At 51.9% G+C, this 19,487-nt stretch overlaps 1 protein-coding gene across 3 annotated transcripts; it reads left to right on the forward strand.

The window, feature by feature from the left end:
• The first annotated feature begins 33 nt into the window (after window positions 1–33).
• On the forward strand, window positions 34–18,763 carry tbc1d9 (TBC1 domain family, member 9 (with GRAM domain)). Of its 3 annotated transcripts, XM_084686831.1 has the most exons (23): window positions 34–484; window positions 666–838; window positions 4,821–4,931; window positions 6,000–6,118; window positions 6,395–6,623; window positions 6,862–6,938; window positions 7,082–7,266; window positions 7,552–7,759; window positions 7,896–8,099; window positions 8,295–8,465; window positions 8,811–8,961; window positions 9,794–10,008; window positions 10,548–10,665; window positions 10,880–11,165; window positions 11,489–11,618; window positions 13,709–13,807; window positions 13,998–14,066; window positions 14,191–14,431; window positions 14,546–14,611; window positions 15,191–15,271; window positions 16,068–16,136; window positions 16,220–16,320; window positions 16,690–18,763. In XM_084686831.1, exons 2-23 carry the CDS (start codon window positions 718–720, stop codon window positions 17,554–17,556), a joined length of 3,918 nt encoding a protein of 1,305 aa, XP_084542957.1. In that variant the 5' UTR covers window positions 34–484; window positions 666–717; the 3' UTR covers window positions 17,557–18,763. The 3 variants fall into 3 exon arrangements, with proteins under 3 accessions (XP_084542957.1, XP_084542956.1, XP_084542958.1); XM_084686830.1 differs by having other exon boundaries at window positions 34–838; XM_084686832.1 differs by lacking the exon at window positions 16,068–16,136 and having other exon boundaries at window positions 34–838.
• The last annotated feature ends 724 nt before the right edge of the window (window positions 18,764–19,487 follow it).

Raw genomic sequence — 19,487 nt, forward strand, 5'->3', positions numbered from 1 at the left:
CCACTCCGTGACGCGCGGTGTTGATACAGCGCTTTCATGCTGTGCGGCAGAGCGGCGCTAGAGAGGAGGCGTCGCATTTATTGTTGTTCGATGTGAAAGGCAGCTTTTGACTATTAGATTTCCCTTTTCCCCCGAAGAACAGTGACAACGCGAATACGAGTGGTAATATATTGTCGTCGAGCTATTTTGACAATTTGTATGCCTAAAGGTGTGTAACAACGACGAAGCGTCGGCGCCATAATGAATTGCACCTGCCAGCGTCTTGACGGTAGAAGATGAACAACAAAGACTGATCCATCGCGCTTCACTTCATCTTTGAAAAACAGCAGAGAATTATCAATGTAATCCTTTTTTCGCGTCCAACCCTGCAGTCTATGCAACTCCAATGATCAAGCAACGCTTCAGAAGAACGTGTGACTTGCAGTTCGTGACAGTCACCGCGCACGGTTAGGATTTGAACACGGTAATAGCACGCGGGGTCTATGTAAGTTTGGAGCGTCTATCTTATCATTTGCTTGCGCGCTTTATGCGTCGAATATTAACGTTTTACGAGCTTATAATATAAGAATATATGGCTGTTACTGCACTACGGTGTCGTGCAATGGTGCGTGTATGAATAGGCAGCCTTGAGCTCATAAAACCGAATCAGCGGTCTGATTTGACAGGCGCAACTTGAAGCAGCTGGAATCGATGTAACATAACAAAATACGGGACAAGATGTGGGTCAACCCCGAGGAGGTTCTGCTGGCGGGGGCGCTGTGGATCACCGAAAGAGCAAATCCCTATTTCATCCTCCAGAAACGGAAGGGCCACGGAGACAGTGGCGGAGGACTTGCGGGTGAGTCTCCTCTCCCTCTCTATCTCTCCATATCTGTCCACAGCAGAACCATGTATTATGCTGGGCTGAAAGACTTCTCCCCTCCTCAGTCCTCCTGGCCAGGAGGGTTCTACCCATGTGGGTGGAGGAGGAGGGTGTGCAGTAACAGGCCATGTGGGTGGAGGAGGAGGGTGTGCAGTAACAGGCCATGTGGGTGGAGGAGGAGGGTGTGCAGTAACAGGCCATGTGGGTGGAGGAGGAGGGTGTGCAGTAACAGGCCATGTGGGTGGAGGAGGAGGGTGTGCAGTAACAGGCCATGTGGGTGGAGGAGGAGGGTGTGCAGTAACAGGCCATGTGGGTGGAGGAGGAGGGTGTGCAGTAACAGGCCAGACGTTTAGTCATGTAAGTGAATGTGAAGGGAAAGATTGGCTCAGAGTATCTGGAAGAGGGGTGACTGGAACATGGGGGTTCAGTCAGTTATTATGGGATGGAGGGGGGGGGCATAGTGGTGTCGTCCATTCTTTGAATGGAGGGATACAAATGGGAAAGAGATAAGACCCTAATGCTGGTGTAAGGGCAGACCACCAGGATACTCAGCAAAGGTACCCTGTCTCAATGGAGGGAGGAAGGGATGGTTGGAGGGACGGCTGAGTTTCCAGGGCGACAGTCATGGTGGTATTGACAGTGGACTGTCCCCAGTCCCCACCCATGACCTTGTGTACAGTAGTGATGCTGGCCAGACTCTAAGCAAGTTAGACAGGTAGATCATGTGGTTCTGTCAGGTGACGTCCCTTCACCCTGCCACACAGAGTCCATCTGAAACTGATCAATAAGGTAAACAGATAATTGGTCAATAGACCCGTGAAAAAAACACTGGTGGTTGTCGATCATCTCTCGGCCTCTCTCGGCCTCTCTCGGCCTCTCTCGGCCTCTCTCGGCCTCTCTCGGCCTCTCTCGGCCTCTCTCGGCCTCTCTCTCTCTCTCTCTCTCTCTCTGAAAGGCAGGCTGATGTCTTCAGACTTGGCTGATCAATAATCAATATCTGTGATCATTAGCTGATCCGAGCATCTCTCAGCAGTCTGCAAAATGGCTGCAGTCTGAACTCCACTAGATAGCGCACACTCACACAGACACACCTACACACTCACACAGACACACCTACACCTACACACACACACAGACACACCTACACACTCACACAGAGAAATGTATTGTGACACTTGTTGTTGAGTCTTCCTCCTTCTGGGTCAAATAATGTTCTTCATGTCTCTCCTCTGTGAAGTCAAGCTTCACCCTATCTCATATCACTTCCTCATTACTGAGGAATTCCTCATTGTCTCACGTTTTTTGAGATTTTTTTGACAAGCCAAAAACAGTAGATTACAGCAGAGCAGAGTACAAGAGAGTACAGTAGATTATAGTAGAGTTCTCATCAATGATGCAATAAAAATCGACTGAAGTACATTAATGTAGTATTACTTGGGAAGTACTTTGTTACTTCCCATCTCTGCTACATGCTAAGTACATGAAATGGGAACCAGGTAGAGGATGCTCCCTCCCTCCCTCCCTCCCTCCCTCCCTCCCTCCCTCCCTCCCTCCCTCCCTCCCTCCCTCCCTCCCTCCCTCCCTCCCTCCCTCCCTCCCTCCCTCCCTCCCTCCCTCCCTCCCTCCCTCCCTCCCTCCCTCCCTCCCTCGCTAGCAGCATAGTGTGCAGAGTGGCGCTAGGGGATGATGTCATGGTTATGTAAATGCCCAGAGTGCACCCGCTGTTGTGCCAGTTGGTGCTGGAGAGAGGGAGGAGGGAAAGAGAGATGGGAGGAAAGAGGGGAGAGGTAGAGACAGGGAACAGGAGAAAGGAGATGAGGCAGAGAGGAGAAGGTGGAGAAAGAGAGGAGCGAGGAGAAAGAAACATAAGAGAGAGAGAAGAGGGAGGAGAGAGAAAGATTCGAACGAAAAGAGAGGGAGGAGAGAGGTCTGGAAGGTGGGGTCTCTCCTTGTAACGCTGCTGACCCAACAACAAGTAGGACCCTGGATGGCAGCTTCTGCTGGATGAACATGAAGAAGAACATGTTTCCTCCCATCCAGGGATTAGAGGTTATCTGAGACAAGGGAGGAGTCTGAGGGAGGGAGGGAGGGAGGGAGGGAGGGAGAGGACGTGTCAGGGCTTCATATTGGACAGCTGAAATGGACTTGTGTACAACATGTACAGCTGATCCTCACAGTCACAAGAGTGTCATAGGGGTGGGGCAAAGAATGTATTCACAAATGAATCGCGATTCAGTCCTCTAGCGATTCACATCGATTCACAAATTTAAAAAATGTAATCGAATAGATACAAGTAACACTAAACAACAAACTGGAATCAAATGTAAGCATATATTGAATCGAAATTTGATTAAAAATCGAATTGTGACCCCAAGAATTGATTCGAATCGTGAGGGTACCAATAGATTCCTACCCCTTCTGTGTCATGACTTATTTTTTGACATTGTGAAACATCAATTGCATGATCCGATACTGAAGATTGACCACTGTGGTTTTCCAAGCACGTGCTGGCGATAGGAGGGGTCAGTAAGGCATGATGGAGCAACACAGCCAGCAGGACAGGGGAGGCTGTGTTGGTCCAGATGGTGACATGTGCTCCAGACCTCACCTTTGCCCCCAAGCCTAAGAAAGACCTTTCACCTTCAGAGAGAGAGAGGGCGAGAGGGAGAGAGGGAGAGAGGGGGAGGGAGAGACAGTGGGAGAGGGAGGGAGGGAGGGAGGGAGGGAGGGAGGGAGGGAGGGAGGGAGGGAGAGAGGGAGGGAGGGAGGGAGGGAGGGAGAGAGGGAGGGAGGGAGGGAGGGAGGGAGGGAAAGAGAGAGGAAGGGATATAAATACACCCTCCAGCTGGGGACAGAGAAATAGTAAGAACAACAAGAACAGAAGCCCCCTCTCCTCCTCTCCTCCTCTCCTCCTCCCCTCCTCTCCTCTCCTCCTCCCCTCCCCTCTCCTCTCCTCTCCTCCCCTCCTCTCCTCCCCTCCTCTCCTCCTCTCCTCCTCTCCCCCCCTCCTCTCCTCTCCTCCTCTCCTCCTCTCCTCCTCTCCCCCCCTCCTCTCCTCTCCTCCTCTCCCCCCTCCCCCCCTCTTCCCCTCTCCTCCCCTCCCCCCCTCTTCCCCTCTCCTCCCCTCCCCCCTCTTCCCCTCTCCTCCCCTCCTCTCCTCCCCTCCTCTCCTCTCCTCCCCTCCTCTCCTCCTCTCCTCCTCTCCTCTCCTCCCCTCCCCTCGTCCCCTCCTCTCCTCCCCTCTCCTCCTCTCCTCCCCTCCTCCCCTCCTCCCCTCCTCCCCTCCCCTCTTCCCCTCCCCTCCTCTCCTCCTCTCCTTCCCTCCTCTCCTCCCCTCCTCTCCTCCTCTCCTCCCCTCCTCCCCTCCCCTCCTCCCCTCCTCTCCTCCCCTCCTCTCCTCCTCTCCTTCCCTCCTCTCCTCCCCTCTCCTCCTCTCCTCCCCTCCTCCCCTCCCCTCTTCCCCTCCCCTCCTCCCCTCCTCTCCTCCTCTCCTTCCCTCCTCTCCTCCCCTCCTCTCCTCCTCTCCTCCCCTCCTCCCCTCCTCCCCTCCCCTCCTCCCCTCCTCTCCTCCCCTCCTCTCCTCCTCTCCTTCCCTCCTCTCCTTCCCTCCTCTCCTCCCCTCCTCTCCTCCCCTCTCCTCCTCTCCTCCCCTCCTCCCCTCCCCTCCTCCCCTCCTCTCCTCCTCTCCTTCCCTCCTCTCCTCCTCTCCTCCTCCCCTCCTCTCCTGCCCTCCTCCCCTCCTTTCGTTCTCTCCAGCCCAGATCAGGTTCCTGTTATCTGAGACTGTAATGATCATTCGTTGGCCCTGTTGGGGGGTGGGGGAAAGCACACATTCACACATCACACACCACACATACCCACACAAACAATTTTGTTTAAATTGTATTTCCTCTGCTTGCTGATTATAGAAATATTCCACCCCTCCCCTCTCCGCCCCTCCCCTCCCCTGGTGTTGCAGGTCTGCTGGTGGGGACTCTGGACGTGGTTCTAGACTCCAGTGCCCGTGTAGCTCCATACCGGATCCTCTACCAGACTCCAGAGTCTCTGGTGTACTGGATCATCGCCCATGGTAACGCAGCCCATAATAACCCTCTGTGCCACCACACCCACGCCAAGACACACACACATACACTTCCTATTTCCCTGGTGACTATCGCCAGGCGTCGACCATTATCACCCCCCCCAAAGAGGAAGTGATGTAACTGGATAGCAGGGGGGGGATCATGTGGACTGAAAGGGAAGCAGGGAAGTTGATATGTGGAGATCAATGCCCTCACACATGATGTCATAGCTGATGTCATGTTCCAGAACATTAATGAACATCGTACCTTTACACACATTGAGCTGAGTAGGTCTGTTAGCACACACACGTGTTCACACTCACACACACACACATACCTCATCTGTCTCTCCCCCTCCTCTCTCTCCCTCCTCTCTCTCTCTCCCCCTCCTCTCTCCCCCTCCTCTCTCTCTCTCTCTCTCTCTCCCCCTGCTTTCTCTCTCCCCCTCCTCTCTCGCTCCCCCTCCTCTCTCCCCCTACTCTCTCTCCCCTCCTCTCTCTCTCTCTCTCTCTCTCTCCCCCTCCTCTCTCCCCTCCTCTCTCTCTCCCCTCCTCTCTCTCTGTCCCTCCACCCTCTCTCCCCCTCCTCTCTCCCCTCCTCTCTCTCTCTCCCCTCCTCTCTCTCTCTCTCCCCCTCCTCTCTCCCCTCCTCTCTCTCTCTCTCCCCCTCCTCCCTCTCTCCCCCTCCTCTCGCTCCCCCTCCTCTCTCTCTCCCCTCCTCTCGCTCCCCCTCCTCTCTCTCTCCCCTCCTCTCTCCCCCTCCTCTTCCCCCTCCTCTCTCCCCCTACTCTCTCTCCCCCTACTCTCTCTCCCCCTACTCTCTCTCCCCTCCTCCCTCTCTCCCCCTCCTCCCTCTCTCCCCTCCTCTCTCTCCCCCTCCTCCCTCTCTCCCCCTCCTCCCTCTCTCCCCCTCCTCCCTCTCTCCCCTCCTCTCTCTCCCCCTCCTCCCTCTCTCCCCCTGCTTTGTCTCCCCTCCTCTCTCTCTCTCTCTCTCTCTCTCTCTCTCTCTCTCCCCCTCCTCCCTCTCTCCCCCTCCTCCCTCTCTCCCCCTGCTTTCTCTCCCCCTCCCTCGTTCAGGGACTTCTCGTCAGGAGATAACAGAACACTGGGAGTGGCTGGACTGGAACTTGCTGCAGACTCTCTCCATCTTTGAGAACGAGAATGACATCACAACCTTTGTCAAAGGCAAAGTTCAGGTAGCCCCCAAACATGGAAATCATCAAAAAAGGATCAAATATGAAATTAAAATATATTTGTATTCACAGTATTGCCTATAACAGTATTTAACTCAGAGTTAAGAATCTTCTGAACGTTTGAAAATTGATTAGAATCTTAAAATCTTTGCATCTCCTCCAAACTCTGCTCTGTCTTTCTTCCACTCTCCATCTCCTCTCTCTTTCTGTTTCTTTCTCCCTCTCTTTCCTTTTCTGTCTCCATCTCTCCTCTCTCTGTCCCCCTCCCTCCTTCTGCAGGGCATCATCGCCGAGTACACGAAGAACCAGGAAGTGAAGGAGGAAGAGGACAGCGAGAAGTTCAAGGAGTCCACCTCAAAGTTCCTGCGTCTGTTCAGCATGCCAGAGCAGGAGATGTTGGTGAACTACTACTCCTGCAGCTACTGGAAGGGCAAGGTGCCCCGCCAGGGCTGGCTCTACCTCAGCATCAACCACATCTGCTTCTACTCCTACATGCTGGGCAAGGAGGGTAGGCTGCAGCACACACACACATGTGCTTTTAGTTTGACACTCTCTTGGATTGAGAATTAGCATCACCTGGCCCTTCTCCTCTCCCCCTCCTCTCCTCCCTCCCCCCTCCTCCCCCTCTCCTCCCTCTTCCCCTCCTCCCTCTCCCCCTCCTCCCTCTCCCCCTCCCCCTCTCCCCCTCCCTCCTCCCCCTCTCCTCCCTCTCCCCCTCCCTCCTCTTCCCCTCCTCCTCTCCTCAGGTAACATGGTGGTACGCTGGGCAGATGTCACTCAGCTGGAGAAGAGTGCCACCCTCCTCCTTCCTGACATGGTGAAGGTGAGGACACACACACTATACACACACACTTAAATCCTACACACACACACACTTGCGCACACACACACTGTACATACCCAGACACACACAAAACATCCTCATAATTTTTCCTGTATTTCTCCCCCCCCCCCACCACCCCCCAGGTGAGCACCAGGTCCAATGAGCATGTCTTCTCCGTGTTCCTCAACATCAACGAGACGTTCAAGCTGATGGAGCAGCTGGCCAACATTGCCATGCGGCGTCTCCTAGACAACCAGGGCTTCCAGCAGGACTGCTCCCTGCCGCGCCTGCGAAGGAAGTCCCCCAAGAAGGTTCCTGCTCTCAAGAGGTGAAGAGGAGGAGAGGGAGGGAGGGAGGGAGGGAGGGAGGAGAGGGAGGAGAGGGAGGGAGGGAGGGAGGGAGGGAGGGAGGGAGGGAGGGAGGGAGGGAGGGAGGGAGGGAGGGAGGGAGGGAGGGAGGGAGGGAGGGAGGGAGGGAGGGAGGGAGGGAGGGAGGGAGGGAGGGAGGGAGGGAGGGAGGGAGGGAGGAGAGGGGGGATGTGTGTATCTGTTACTGTGTGTGTGTGTGTGCGTTAGCAACATGGTGACACCAGTGACCCTCTCTCTGTCCTCAGAGATCTGGATGCCCGGGCGAAGAGCGAGCGTTACCGGGCTCTTTTCCGTCTGCCGAAGGACGAGAAGCTGGATGGCCACACAGACTGCACCCTCTGGACGCCCTTCAACAAGCGACACATCCTGGGACAGATGTTCGTCTCCACCAACTACATCTGCTTCACCAGCAAGGAGCTGACTCTCTGTAGCCTCATCATACCGCTACGAGAGGTGATGCACACACTCCAGCGGCATCACACTGTTAGGAACTACAAACTGCTTACGGTGTTAGGTCAGTAGTCACTAACAGTGTGTGTGTGGTGTGTGTGTGGTGTGTGTGTGGTGTGTGTGTGGTGTGTGTGTGCAGGTGACTATCGTAGAGAAGGCAGACAGTTCCAGCGTGCTTCCCAGACCTCTGTCCATCAGCACCAAGAACCGCATGACCTTCCTGTTCGCCAACCTGAAGGACCGAGACTTCCTGGTCCAGCGCATCTCCGACTTCCTGCAGCAGACGGCGCCCCGGTACCTGGAGAGGGAGCTGACGGGCAGCCTGACTTGCTCAGAGGATGAGGTGCACATCTGGCTCACCTGCAGCCTGTTACTAACATCCTGAAGATCTGCCTCCACTTCTGTTTGGGTAGTACTAGTGATGGAGTGCATTTGTTTTGGTTTTGAAGCCTATTCCCCACCAGTCCCCAGAGTGCATAACTGTGAGTCAAATCAGACAACTCTCTTCCCTCTGTCTTCCCTCTCTCTCCACCCCCAGGGGTGTTCCCAGGGTTCTCTCCTGTCCAGCAGCCCTCAGAGGAGTCTGGGCTCCGAGGGGTTGGAGGTCGAGCGCCAGTTCAACCTCAACGACAACAGCGTTCCCACAGCGACGCAGGCCCTCATGACCATGTACCGGCGTCGCTCGCCCGAGGAGTTCAACCCCAAACTGGTGCGTTAAGGACGTCCTGCGTGGGCAAGGGAAGAGAATGGTTGTTAGGGAAGGGTGGTGGATGTTAGGGAAGGGTGGTGGTTGTTAGGGAAGGGTGGTGGTTGTTAGGGAAGGGTGGTGGTTGTTAGGGAAGTGCGTGGTTGTTAGGGAAGTGTGTGGTTGTTAGGGAAGGGCGTGGTTTGCCCTCTCTCCTGAAGTGATGTCGATGTATTCCCTCTCCTGTAGACCTGAGAGGAGTTTGACTCGGTCTGGTTTCTGGAAAACTTTTATCTGGCCTCTCTCATGCTTTTAATCTCTCTCTCTCTTTCTCTGTTTGTTTCTTTCTTTCTCCTGCCCCCTCCCCAGGCTAAGGAGTTCCTGAAGGAGCAGGCATGGAAGAGCCACTTCTGTGAGTATGGCCAGGGTGTGTGTATGTACCGCACCAACAGGACGGAGGAGCTGGTGCTGCAGGGCATCCCTGAGAACATGAGAGGAGAGCTGTGGCTGCTGTTCTCTGGTGAGGCACACACACACTACACACACACTACACACAGATACACACTAACCCTAACCCTATGCTATGACAAATGGGTCTAGCTTAGTGGTTAGAGCTCTTGACTGCATATACTGTATTTGCACCACACACACACGCACACAGACAGTTTGGGAACTGTTCACCAGCATCTCGTTCTGAAACAGTCACACTGTAGGCTAGACTGCAGTAACCACATACTGTCAAACTTGCTCACACACTCAAACACACACTCAAACACACACACTCAAACACTTTCTCTCACACTTGCACAATGCAGCGTGTGGTGGACACCGCGCGATATGTCTGCAGATACAACAACCACATGATATAACCGTTTACACGCTGAGCAGAACCACGACACTAGAGACCTGTGTGTTCGTACTGTGGCTCCAGCTTGGGAGTAATGAATATATCATTTGACGTTTGTGCAAGGCTGTGCTGAGCATGGCTAGCATCAGCATAAGTAGACTTATCATTAACATGACTAGCATTTGCATGCTTAGCATTAGCATGGCTAGCATGCTTAGTATTAGCATGGCTAGCATGCTTAGCATTAGCATGGCTAGCATTAGCATGGCTAGCTGAGCAGTGAACTAAGCCTGAACTCTTCAGAGAAGATGTACAAACACACACACACACAGACTCCCTTCTCTGTGGACTGTGATGGGCTGTGTGTCCTTGTTGTTACATGTGAAACAAACACAATCACACACTCATCATCAATGACAGGTGACCGAGTTATAAAACAAACCAAAAGTACAGAACAAAGACACAAACCCCTTGCCTAGCCTCCCCCTCTCTCCCGCATTCCCAGGGGCGATCAACGAGATGGCGACCCACCCTGGTTACTACGAGGGGCTGGTGGAGCGCTCGATGGGCCGCTACAACCTGGCCACGGAGGAGATCGAGAGGGACCTGCACCGCTCGCTGCCAGAGCACCCTGCCTTCCAAAACGAGATGGGCATCGCCGCGCTGCGCCGTGTGCTCACAGCCTACGCCTTCCGCAACCCCGGGATCGGCTACTGCCAGGTGGGGGACGCACTCACACACGTCTACTCCAGCCTCTCACAAACACACATGGACACACTTAGACAGACAACATGATATCACATTGCAACATTTTATGTCGCCTCTATTCCCACCCCATGTCCCCAGCAGACCTCAATCTTGGTTCCTAGCTAATCTTGGTTCCTAGCTAATCTTGGTTCCTAGCTAACCTTGGTTCCTAGCTAACCTTGGTTCCTAGCTAACCTTGGTTCCTAGCTAACCTTGGTTCCTAGCTAACCTTGGTTCCTAGCTAACCTTGGTTCCTAGCTAACCTTGGTTCCTAGCTAACCTTGGTTCCTAGCTAACCTTGGTTCCTAGCTAACCTTGGTTCCTAGCTAACCTTGGTTCCTAGCTAACCTTGGTTCCTAGCTAACCTTGGTTCCTAGCTAACCTTGGTTCCTAGCTAACCTTGGTTCCTAGCTAACCTTGGTTCCTAGCTAACCTTGGTTCCTAGCTAACCTTGGTTCCTAGCTAACCTTGGTTCCTAGCTAACCTTGGTTCCTACCCTTGTTTCCTGTCAGGCCATGAACATTGTGACGTCAGTGCTGCTGCTGTACGCTAAAGAGGAGGAGGCCTTCTGGCTGCTGGTGGCTCTGTGTGAGAGGATGCTGCCTGACTACTACAACACCAGGGTCGTAGGTCAGCCTGTGTGTGTGTGTGTGTGTGTGTGTGTGAGTGGGTGTGTGTGTGTCCCTCTACAAGGGTGAACTGGCAAAACAATATATTCCTGAGTATCTCTATTTTCTTCCCTTTAACCCTCACCCCCTCTCCCCTCTCCCCTCCCCCTCCCTTCCTCTCCTCTCCCTCTCCCCCTCCTCTCCTCTCCTCTCCCTTCCTCTCCCCTCCCCTCCAGGGGCTCTGGTGGACCAGGGTGTGTTTGAGGAGCTGGCTAGGGACTACGTTCCCCAGCTGTACGACTGCATGCAGGACCTGGGTGTGATCTCCACCATCTCCCTGTCCTGGTTCCTCACCCTCTTCCTGTCCGTCATGCCCTTCGAGAGTGCAGTGGTGGTGGTGGACTGCTTCTTCTATGAGGGCATCAAGGTGATCTTCCAGCTGGCCCTGGCCGTGCTTCACGCCAACATCCACCAGCTGCTGAACTGCAAGGATGATGGAGAGGCCATGACTGTACTGGGCAGGTGAGGCTGGGGGGAGAGGGGGGAGGCTCGGGGAGAGGGGGGAGGCTGGGGGGAGAAAGGGGGAGGCTGGGGGGAGAAAGGGGGGAGGCTGGGGGGAGAAAGGGGGGAGAGGGGGGAGAGGGGGGAGAAAGGGGGGAGGCTGGGGGGAGAGGGGGAGGCTGGGGGGAGAAAGGGGGGAGAGGGGGCAGGCTGGGGGGAGAGGGGGAGGCTGGGGGAAGGGGGAGGGAAAGCAGAGGGTTGTACCTGGTTCTCAGCCTCTTGTAGCTTCCATGTTTGTCTCCATGACGTGTTGTCCATGAGTACAGCTCCCTCCTTGTGTTCAGGTACCTGGACAGCGTGACCAACAAGGACAGCACCCTGCCTCCCATCCCCCACCTGCACTCCCTCCTGACGGACGACACTGATCCTCATCCTGAGGTGGACATCTTCAAGCTGGTCCGCAGCTCCTACGAGGTGGGTCCCTAAACACCCCTCACCCCTTACACTAACCCCCACCCATATTTACCCAACCTTATCTGTAGCAGCTCCTATGAGGTGGGTCTGGCTGGGCACTGTATCTACCTTATCTGTAACAGCTCCTATGAGGTGGGTCTGGCTGGGCACTGTATCTACCTTATCTGTAACAGCTCCTATGAGGTGGGTCTGGCTGGGCACTGTATCTACCTTATCTGTAGCAGCTCCTATGAGGTGGGTCTGGCTGGGCACTGTATCTACCTTATCTGTAACAGCTCCTATGAGGTGGGTCTGGCTGGGCACTGTATCTACCTTATCTGTAACAGCTCCTATGAGGTGGGTCTGGCTGGGTATATCTGTATCTATTTATTGATTTATATCTTATAAACTAAATGTCTCCTGATTTCATTTTTTACCATAATTGTTTCTAATTTTAATGTTCTTATCAACATGGAAAAGTGGATCGGATTGCTTAGTGTTTTTTATTTTTTAAAACAACATTGCAATCGCCTGGCTTTGACGAGGGGGCGGAGAATTTGCGTCAGCTGTGTGCTTGGCCATCAAGTGGTATTTCAGACTGGACGTGCTGCGATGATAGCTCAGTTCACAACGAAAAAACACACAGATCAAGACTTTGGTCTTGTCAATGGAACCATTTGGCAACTTAGGGTGCTTTCACACCTATTAGTCCGTTTGCTTGGTCCGAATCAGTGGATGAGTTGCTACTTTGTTGCATTTTTCATTAGGTCCGGTTAGTGTTCACACGGTCCTGTTTTAAGCGAACCAATGTTTGAAAAAAAACCTGACATTTAAAAAAAGCTATGACACGCGGTCATACAGGTTGTTAATCTATTGGACAGAAAATGTGTGAGGGAAAATCACTTCCTTGTCACAAACAACAATGGAGCAACAGAAGCGTATTGCGATCGCAATACTATCTTTAATTGTTATTTGGTGTTGCACGACCACGTTTTTTGGGTTGCTCGTTGGTCTTTTACTCAGGATTATATCCAGGTTATCAAACCATGGGAATGATATGTTTTCGTCTGACGAGCTACCACTTTTCCATAGAACATCACGCACTTTTAGCTGTCTAAATTTGTAACTTTCAACCAACATTGGTCCACTGTGCAATATTGACGCTTTATTTCAGTACCTAGGCCTATATCAATAAATCATTTAAATACCTCGCTACTCTGTCTCCACAAGTATCTCTGCAATATGATCATCAGACCATATTTGCCGTTGCTTCACTTCATCATTGCCCCACTTTCCCTCAACTAATTTCGCTGCTAATGAACGGCTGTCTCCGCCAAGTGTAAATTCCTTTTTCAACCCACAATGCACTACATTTTGGTTTGCTTCCTGGAATAGGTCAATATTAAGTCCAATTACGTTCACACCTAAAGCGAACCGAACCATGGTTCACTTGGAACCGGACCGAGTCCCATCTTTTTAGGGGGACCATGGTTCGGTTGTTTGGTCCGCACTAGAGTTCGAATGCGTGTTCTCACCTCTCCAAACGAACCGTACTTTCAGAGAAAACGGACCATGGTCCGATTGAAACGGACCAAACATGTCAGGTGTGAAAGCACCCTTAATAAAAAAAAAAAACTTTCCATTCAGAATCTTATTGGAATCCATTTCGGCGTCTCGCGCTCGCCATCCACTCAAAACATAACGTTAGCCTACTACTCTTTAGCCAGCTTACAAGCCCAAACAAGTGTGTGCAACGTGCCTGTTGTTTTGTTTCCGGTCTTGCTAGATCCGGTGTGGTGAGTTGTTGCAACAGCATGTAAAAAAAAAAAAAAACTACAAAGTTTGCTAGGCCAAAAAGAACATTAATCTTGCAATAAAAAAATTGACGCTGTTAATATGGGTTCGTGTTAACGCCGTTAATAACGCGTTTTACTGACAGCACTAATGTCTATCTATATCTGGCCGGCTGGCTGATGTTTTGGTTTTCTGGCTGGTTGTCCATGTTTATCCAATAAAATGTTTTGCGCATCTCTGAAAAGATGTCTGTCTCTCCCTTTCTCTCTCCCTTCATCTCCGGTCGGTCTGTCCTCCCTGACCTTTGCCCCTGGTAGAAGTTCGGCTCTCTCCGTGCTGATGTCATTGAGCAGATGCGTTTCAAACAGAGACTGAGGGTCATCCAGACCATCGAGGACACCACCAAACGCAACGTGGTACACACTACCACACACACACCATACACAAACACACACCACACACACACAACACATGTTAATGACGGTCTGACCACTGAAACTGTTAAACCTTCTTATCCTTGATCTCTTTCTGGGCTTTCTACAGGCTCTATTTCTACGTATGTAAACATGACTGTTCTAACGGTCTTTCAACCTCATGCTCTCCCAGGTCCGAACCATTGTGACTGAGACGTCCTTCAGCATGGATGAACTGGAGGAACTTTACGTGCTGTTTAAGGTGTGTTGATATGTGAAACAGCTTGATAATGTACCTACAGTAAATGGTGACCTGTAAAACGATTTTATTAACAGCTGCTCCCTCTCATCTCCTCCACCTCCCCTCCACCTCCCCTCCCCCCCAGGCAGAGCACCTGACCAGCTGCTACTGGGGGGGTACCAGCAACCCTACGGAGCGACACGACCCCAGCCTGCCCTACCTGGAGCAGTACCGCATGGACCTGGAGCAGTTCCGGGGCCTGTTCCCCCTGCTGTTCCCCTGGGCCCCCGGGGCCCATGCAGACTCCCTGGCCCTGCGCTTCTTCCACCTGCTTGACCACAATGGGGACGCGCTCATCAACTTTAGGGAGTTCATCACCGGCCTTGGTGAGAGGGAGGGGGAGGTGAGGGAGGGGGAGTAGAAGAGAAGGGGGTGAGGAGGGAGGAGGAGGTGAAGAGGAGGGAAAAGTATGCGTGTTCATATTCATGTTCATGTTTCAGGTGTGCTGTGTCATGGAGACCTTACTGATAAACTGAAACTCCTGTACAAGATGCACGTCATTCCAGGTGACTGCCTATCTGCCTGTTTGTCTGCTTGCCTGTCTGCTTGCCTGCCTGCCTGCCTGCCTGCCTGCCTGCCTGCCTGCCTGCCTGCCTGCCTGCCTGCCTGCCTGCCTGTCTGTGTGTGAGTGTGTGGTGGGTTTATTCACTGTGAAGTGTAAAGTAGCAGAACAGAGTGAAAGCAGAAGTGGATGATGTCAGTCCTGCTTGGCAGGGCAAACAGAGTCCCTTGTCAGCAGACCTGCATGTGTGTGTGTCCGTGTATGAGACAGGGTAAGACAACAGACTTAACAGTATTTTAACTCCACCTCAACTGGAGTTTGAGTGTTGATGACTGTTAGGCTCTGAAACCCTTATTGACTAGAGCAGCACTTCCTGTAATGGTTAGTCTGTTAACTCAACATTTTCATTTTAAAATGTTACTCATTTAGCAGACACCTCTACCCATAGCAATGTACAAATAATCCATGTAGAAAGTACATCATAAAATCAAGGATTAGCATAGAGTATTTCAGCAGTATTTTACAGCCCAAACCCGCGATGTAACGGTGACGTCCTTCTCAAGGCGTGTTTCCTGTGTTTCAGAGGTGGTTCAGGAGGAGCCAGACTCGGCCTTTGAGGCCACACAGTACTTCTACGAGGATGTAACCCCAGAAACCGCCAACGGTAAGGTTGTGACCCCTGCTGGGAGTCAGATGGCTGAGCGGTGAGGGAGTTGGGCTAGTAAGGTTGCTGGATCGATTCCCCGCCGTGCCAAAATGACATTGTGTCCTTGGGCAAGGCACTTCACCCTACTTGCCTCGGGGGTAATGTGCCTGTACTTACTGTATGTCGCTCTGGATAAGAGCGTCTGCTAAATGACTAAATGTAAATATAATTGTAATGCTGTGAGGTTGTGACCCCTGCTGTGAGGTTGTGACCCCTGCTGTGAGGTTGTGACCCCTGCTGTGAGGTTGTGACCCCTGCTGTGTGCATAACTTGCACACAAACCAATTTAATTTGAGCTGCGAAGCATTTCATGTAAGTCTTCATCCTGTACACTATCAGAGAGCAGAGCTTTGAGGTCTTCATCCTGTACACTATCAGAGAGCAGAGCTTTGAGGTCTTCATCCTGTACACTATCAGAGAGCAGAGCTTTGAGGTCTTCATCCTGTACACTATCAGAGAGCAGAGCTTTGAGGTCTTCATCCTGTACACTATCAGAGAGCAGAGCTTTGAGGTCTTCATCCTGTACACTATCAGAGAGCAGAGCTTTGAGGTCTTCATCCTGTACACTATCAGAGAGCAGAGCTTTGAGGTCTTCATCCTCTACACTATCAGAGAGCAGAGCTTTGAGTACTTCATCCTGTACACTATCAGAGAGCAGAGCTTTGAGAAACAAACATTGATTTGTTCCTCTCAGTCAGCCTATTTATCACTGGATAACTGATAACCTTTGACCCCCTAACCCCGCCCCCTTTAGGTCACAACCCCAAGTGTAGGACTGAGAAAGACGACGGCTTCGTTAGGGTCACTTTCAACACAGAGAAAGGTAGTGTGTGTGTGTGTGTGTATATGTGTGTCTGTGTACATGTGTGAGTGTCGTCTCAGTCTCACCTAATCTTGGTTCCTCAGTGAAGAAGCTCCACGCTCCAGACTGCCGGAGCTACCTGAGGCTGTGGCACCAGGACCAGGCCCGACAGGAGAACATGAAGGACCTACCCAAACTCAACCAGGTAGGGTTGCCATGACGCCTCCACACCTGGTCGCCAGGAAAGGGGAGCCAGTAGCATCGCCACGGCAATGAACACACTCATCTGTTGGAAGTCTCTTGTTTACATCTTTCTGCCCTCCTCCCTCCCTCTCTCTCTCTTTCTCTCCTGCTCCCCCCCTCTCTCTCTCCTGCTCCCCCTCTCTCTCTCTCTCTCTCTCCTGCTCCCCCTCTCTCTCTCTCTCCTGCTCCCCCTCTCTCTCTCTCCCTCTCTCCTGCTCCCCCTCTCTCTCTCTCTCTCTCCTGCTCCCCCCCCCCTCTCTCTCCTGCTCCCCCTCTCTCTCCTGCTCCCCCCCCTCTCTCTCTCTCTCTCTCTCTCTCTCTCTCTCCTCAGAGCCAGTTCATAGAGCTGTGTAAGACCCTGTACAGCATGTTCAGTGAAGATGTGCTGGAGCAGGAGCTCTACCACGCCACGGCCACCGTCACCAGCCTGCTGCTGGAGATGGGAGAGGTGGGGAAGTTGTTCAGCTGCCGGCCGGAGGGGGACGAGGAAGAAGCCAAGCCCCCTGGAGGAAGGAGGGCAGGGGGAGAGTCGCTGCAGAGGACCCCAGGAGAGGAAGCCCTATCTGGGGAGGAGGAGGAGGCCGGGGTGGAGGCCCAGACCGGGCCCAGGCCCTGCAGGGGGCCGGGAGCCAGGGACTGTGGGGGGCTGGGTGCCGAAGCGGGGGACTGTGGGAGGGCAGGGGACTGTGGGGGGCTGGGGGCCGAGAGCGGAGAGCTGCTGTCCCAGATGGAGGACATCAAGCTGGAGGACTCATCCCCAAAGGACCCTGGGACCTCGTCCGCCATGTTGATTTCGGACGACGAGACGAAGGACGACACGTCCGTTTCCTCCTTCTCCGTCCTCAGCGCCGAGCTGGAAGACAAGCTGCACTGTGAGGACATCGCAGAGGACACCGTCCTGGTCCGCAGTGGAAGCACTGAGCCCCACGACGGAGGTGGGCCCCTCGACAGAAGTGGGTCCCACGGCGGAGGTGGGCCCCTTGGCGGAGATGGACTGCCCCACAGCACCAGCATTGATAAGGACTGGGCCATCACGTTCGAGCAGTTCCTGGCCTCTGTGCTGACGGAGCAGGCGCTGGTGCAGTACTTTGAGAAGCCAGTCGACGTGGCAGCTCGAATCACCAACGCCAAGAACATGAGGAAGATAGGACGGCCGGCAACTTCCTGCAGCGACTATGAGATCTCCCTCTCTGGGTAGCCGCTAGCCACTAGCCGTTAACGCCACTTGAGAAAAATACAGACTTAACACTAAAACTCATGTTTTAATGGTAGGCGGTTGCAAAAGGAGAAACATGATTATCTACCTGTTACGTAGCTTGTGTGTATCAGGTGTATATAAAATAATATGTAATGTCCACTTTTAATGAGGAGGAAAATGACGGTTTCAGTAATGGTGTCAAACTTGATATGAACAATATCTGCGTAATACTGTATGGAGTTAAAAACAAAAAAAAACAAAAAAACGCTCTTAGAAATGCATTTTACTTGATGTGAGAAATACTTGACGAAGGAAACACAACAAAATGGGTTTTTCAGATGGGAATACGGTTGTGTAGATAGATCGGAGTGCTTGTGTACTGTACATGCAAGTATTAGCCGAGCTTGCTGTACTTTATATAAAGTCACGTAGGCCTATAGACGATACTACGTCTCTAGTCCAGTCAGACACTGCGCCTTGCCAAGTCAGGGGTGGGCTATCCTCCCTGTACGGGAACAAATTATATGTTCGTTGAAGAACCACGGCAAGAAAAACGTTAGAGAATTGTTTGTGACATCTTCTATTTAAGATGAACATGTAATCATTGTCCAGGAAGAAAGAGTTTTTAGTTTTTTAATATACGAATGTCGAACATGACGGTTCCAGATGCTGCAAATCAAATAGTTACGTTAGCAGCAAGATTGTTTCCCATTGTAAGACCTGGACATGAGATTGCAGGTTTTGAAATCTGCGATGAAAGTGGAAAGCTGGGATAACACATACTTGTTATAGGGCAGAAAATCCGCGTTACTTAAATGTACGTAATGCATAGACCTCGCAAAGTATTTAGACTTGAAATACTATTGGACAGAACTCTCTAGTGGTAGTTTGCAAACCAAACATGTTATCCCGCCGTATGTGTACACGCACCTGCACTTTGTTAGCTAGCTCGATCTGTTTGGAACAAGGTTTACAAAACTCCATCTGTCTTCATACTTCCTCTACGATTGTGTTTTCTTGCCTTCTAACACGTGATCAACTTTCTCGGTCAAATCTTCACTCCAAAGCTTTTGTTTTTCGCTGTATATATTTCAACACCACTGTTTTTAATTCATATAAGTGTAATGATTGTAGGTGTCCAATACTGTACAAGGTTCATGCTTGTTAGCGTACAACCTCAACTAATTAAAACATGGTATGAAAATAATAGTTGCCTGCTTTACATTGAAAATACAAGTGGGATGGTTAAACACACAGATACAGCTCCCTCTCGTGGAGACTGCGCAGATCACAACTAGATAGTAAATGACTGCCGTACAGGTTCAGCAGGAAAACATTCTGGAGGATCTCCAGACAACCTTGCGGTGAATCAAACTGGCATGGATATAATATCACCTCGTTTTTTCTCTCACTCTCTCTCTCCCCGTCTTCTCTTTCTCTCCTTCTCCTATCTCTCTCTTCGCCAGACCACCTAGAAGGCGTGTTCGCGGTCGGCCAATCACAGATTGTTGTTGGTCCGAGTGTCTTTTATGTCTCGAGCTGTTCCCGGGGTGTGCGTGGGGTCACAGCTAACAATCATTAACCCACGTCGGTAAATGGGTTTATTCGACTTCATGCAGCACCGGCGGAGCCGGCTGCCTTGAAGCTGGGAATGTCATTGGCTGCTTCAAGTTAGCCGGGCTCAGTGGCGGTTATAGACAAATGTGTTTAATCAGGGGGGCACATTAAAAACAAACAAATTATATTAAAATATTTTATTTAGCTTTACATTAAAATCATACAAACGGCTCTGGCTCTCCCTCTTCCAGCTCCTCAGCTCTCACAATACCTTGATATGTTTCTCTCACTTTTTTATTTACTGGGGCTAAAAGGCTGAAATGTCCCTTCTTCATTTCATGATGACTACTACAAGAAGAAAAACAGTCAGCTCA

The sequence above is a fragment of the Hypomesus nipponensis genome, chromosome 22, assembly GCF_054491055.1.
Source record: "Hypomesus nipponensis isolate SF chromosome 22, ASM5449105v1, whole genome shotgun sequence".
NCBI classification, from domain to species: domain Eukaryota; kingdom Metazoa; phylum Chordata; class Actinopteri; order Osmeriformes; family Osmeridae; genus Hypomesus; species Hypomesus nipponensis.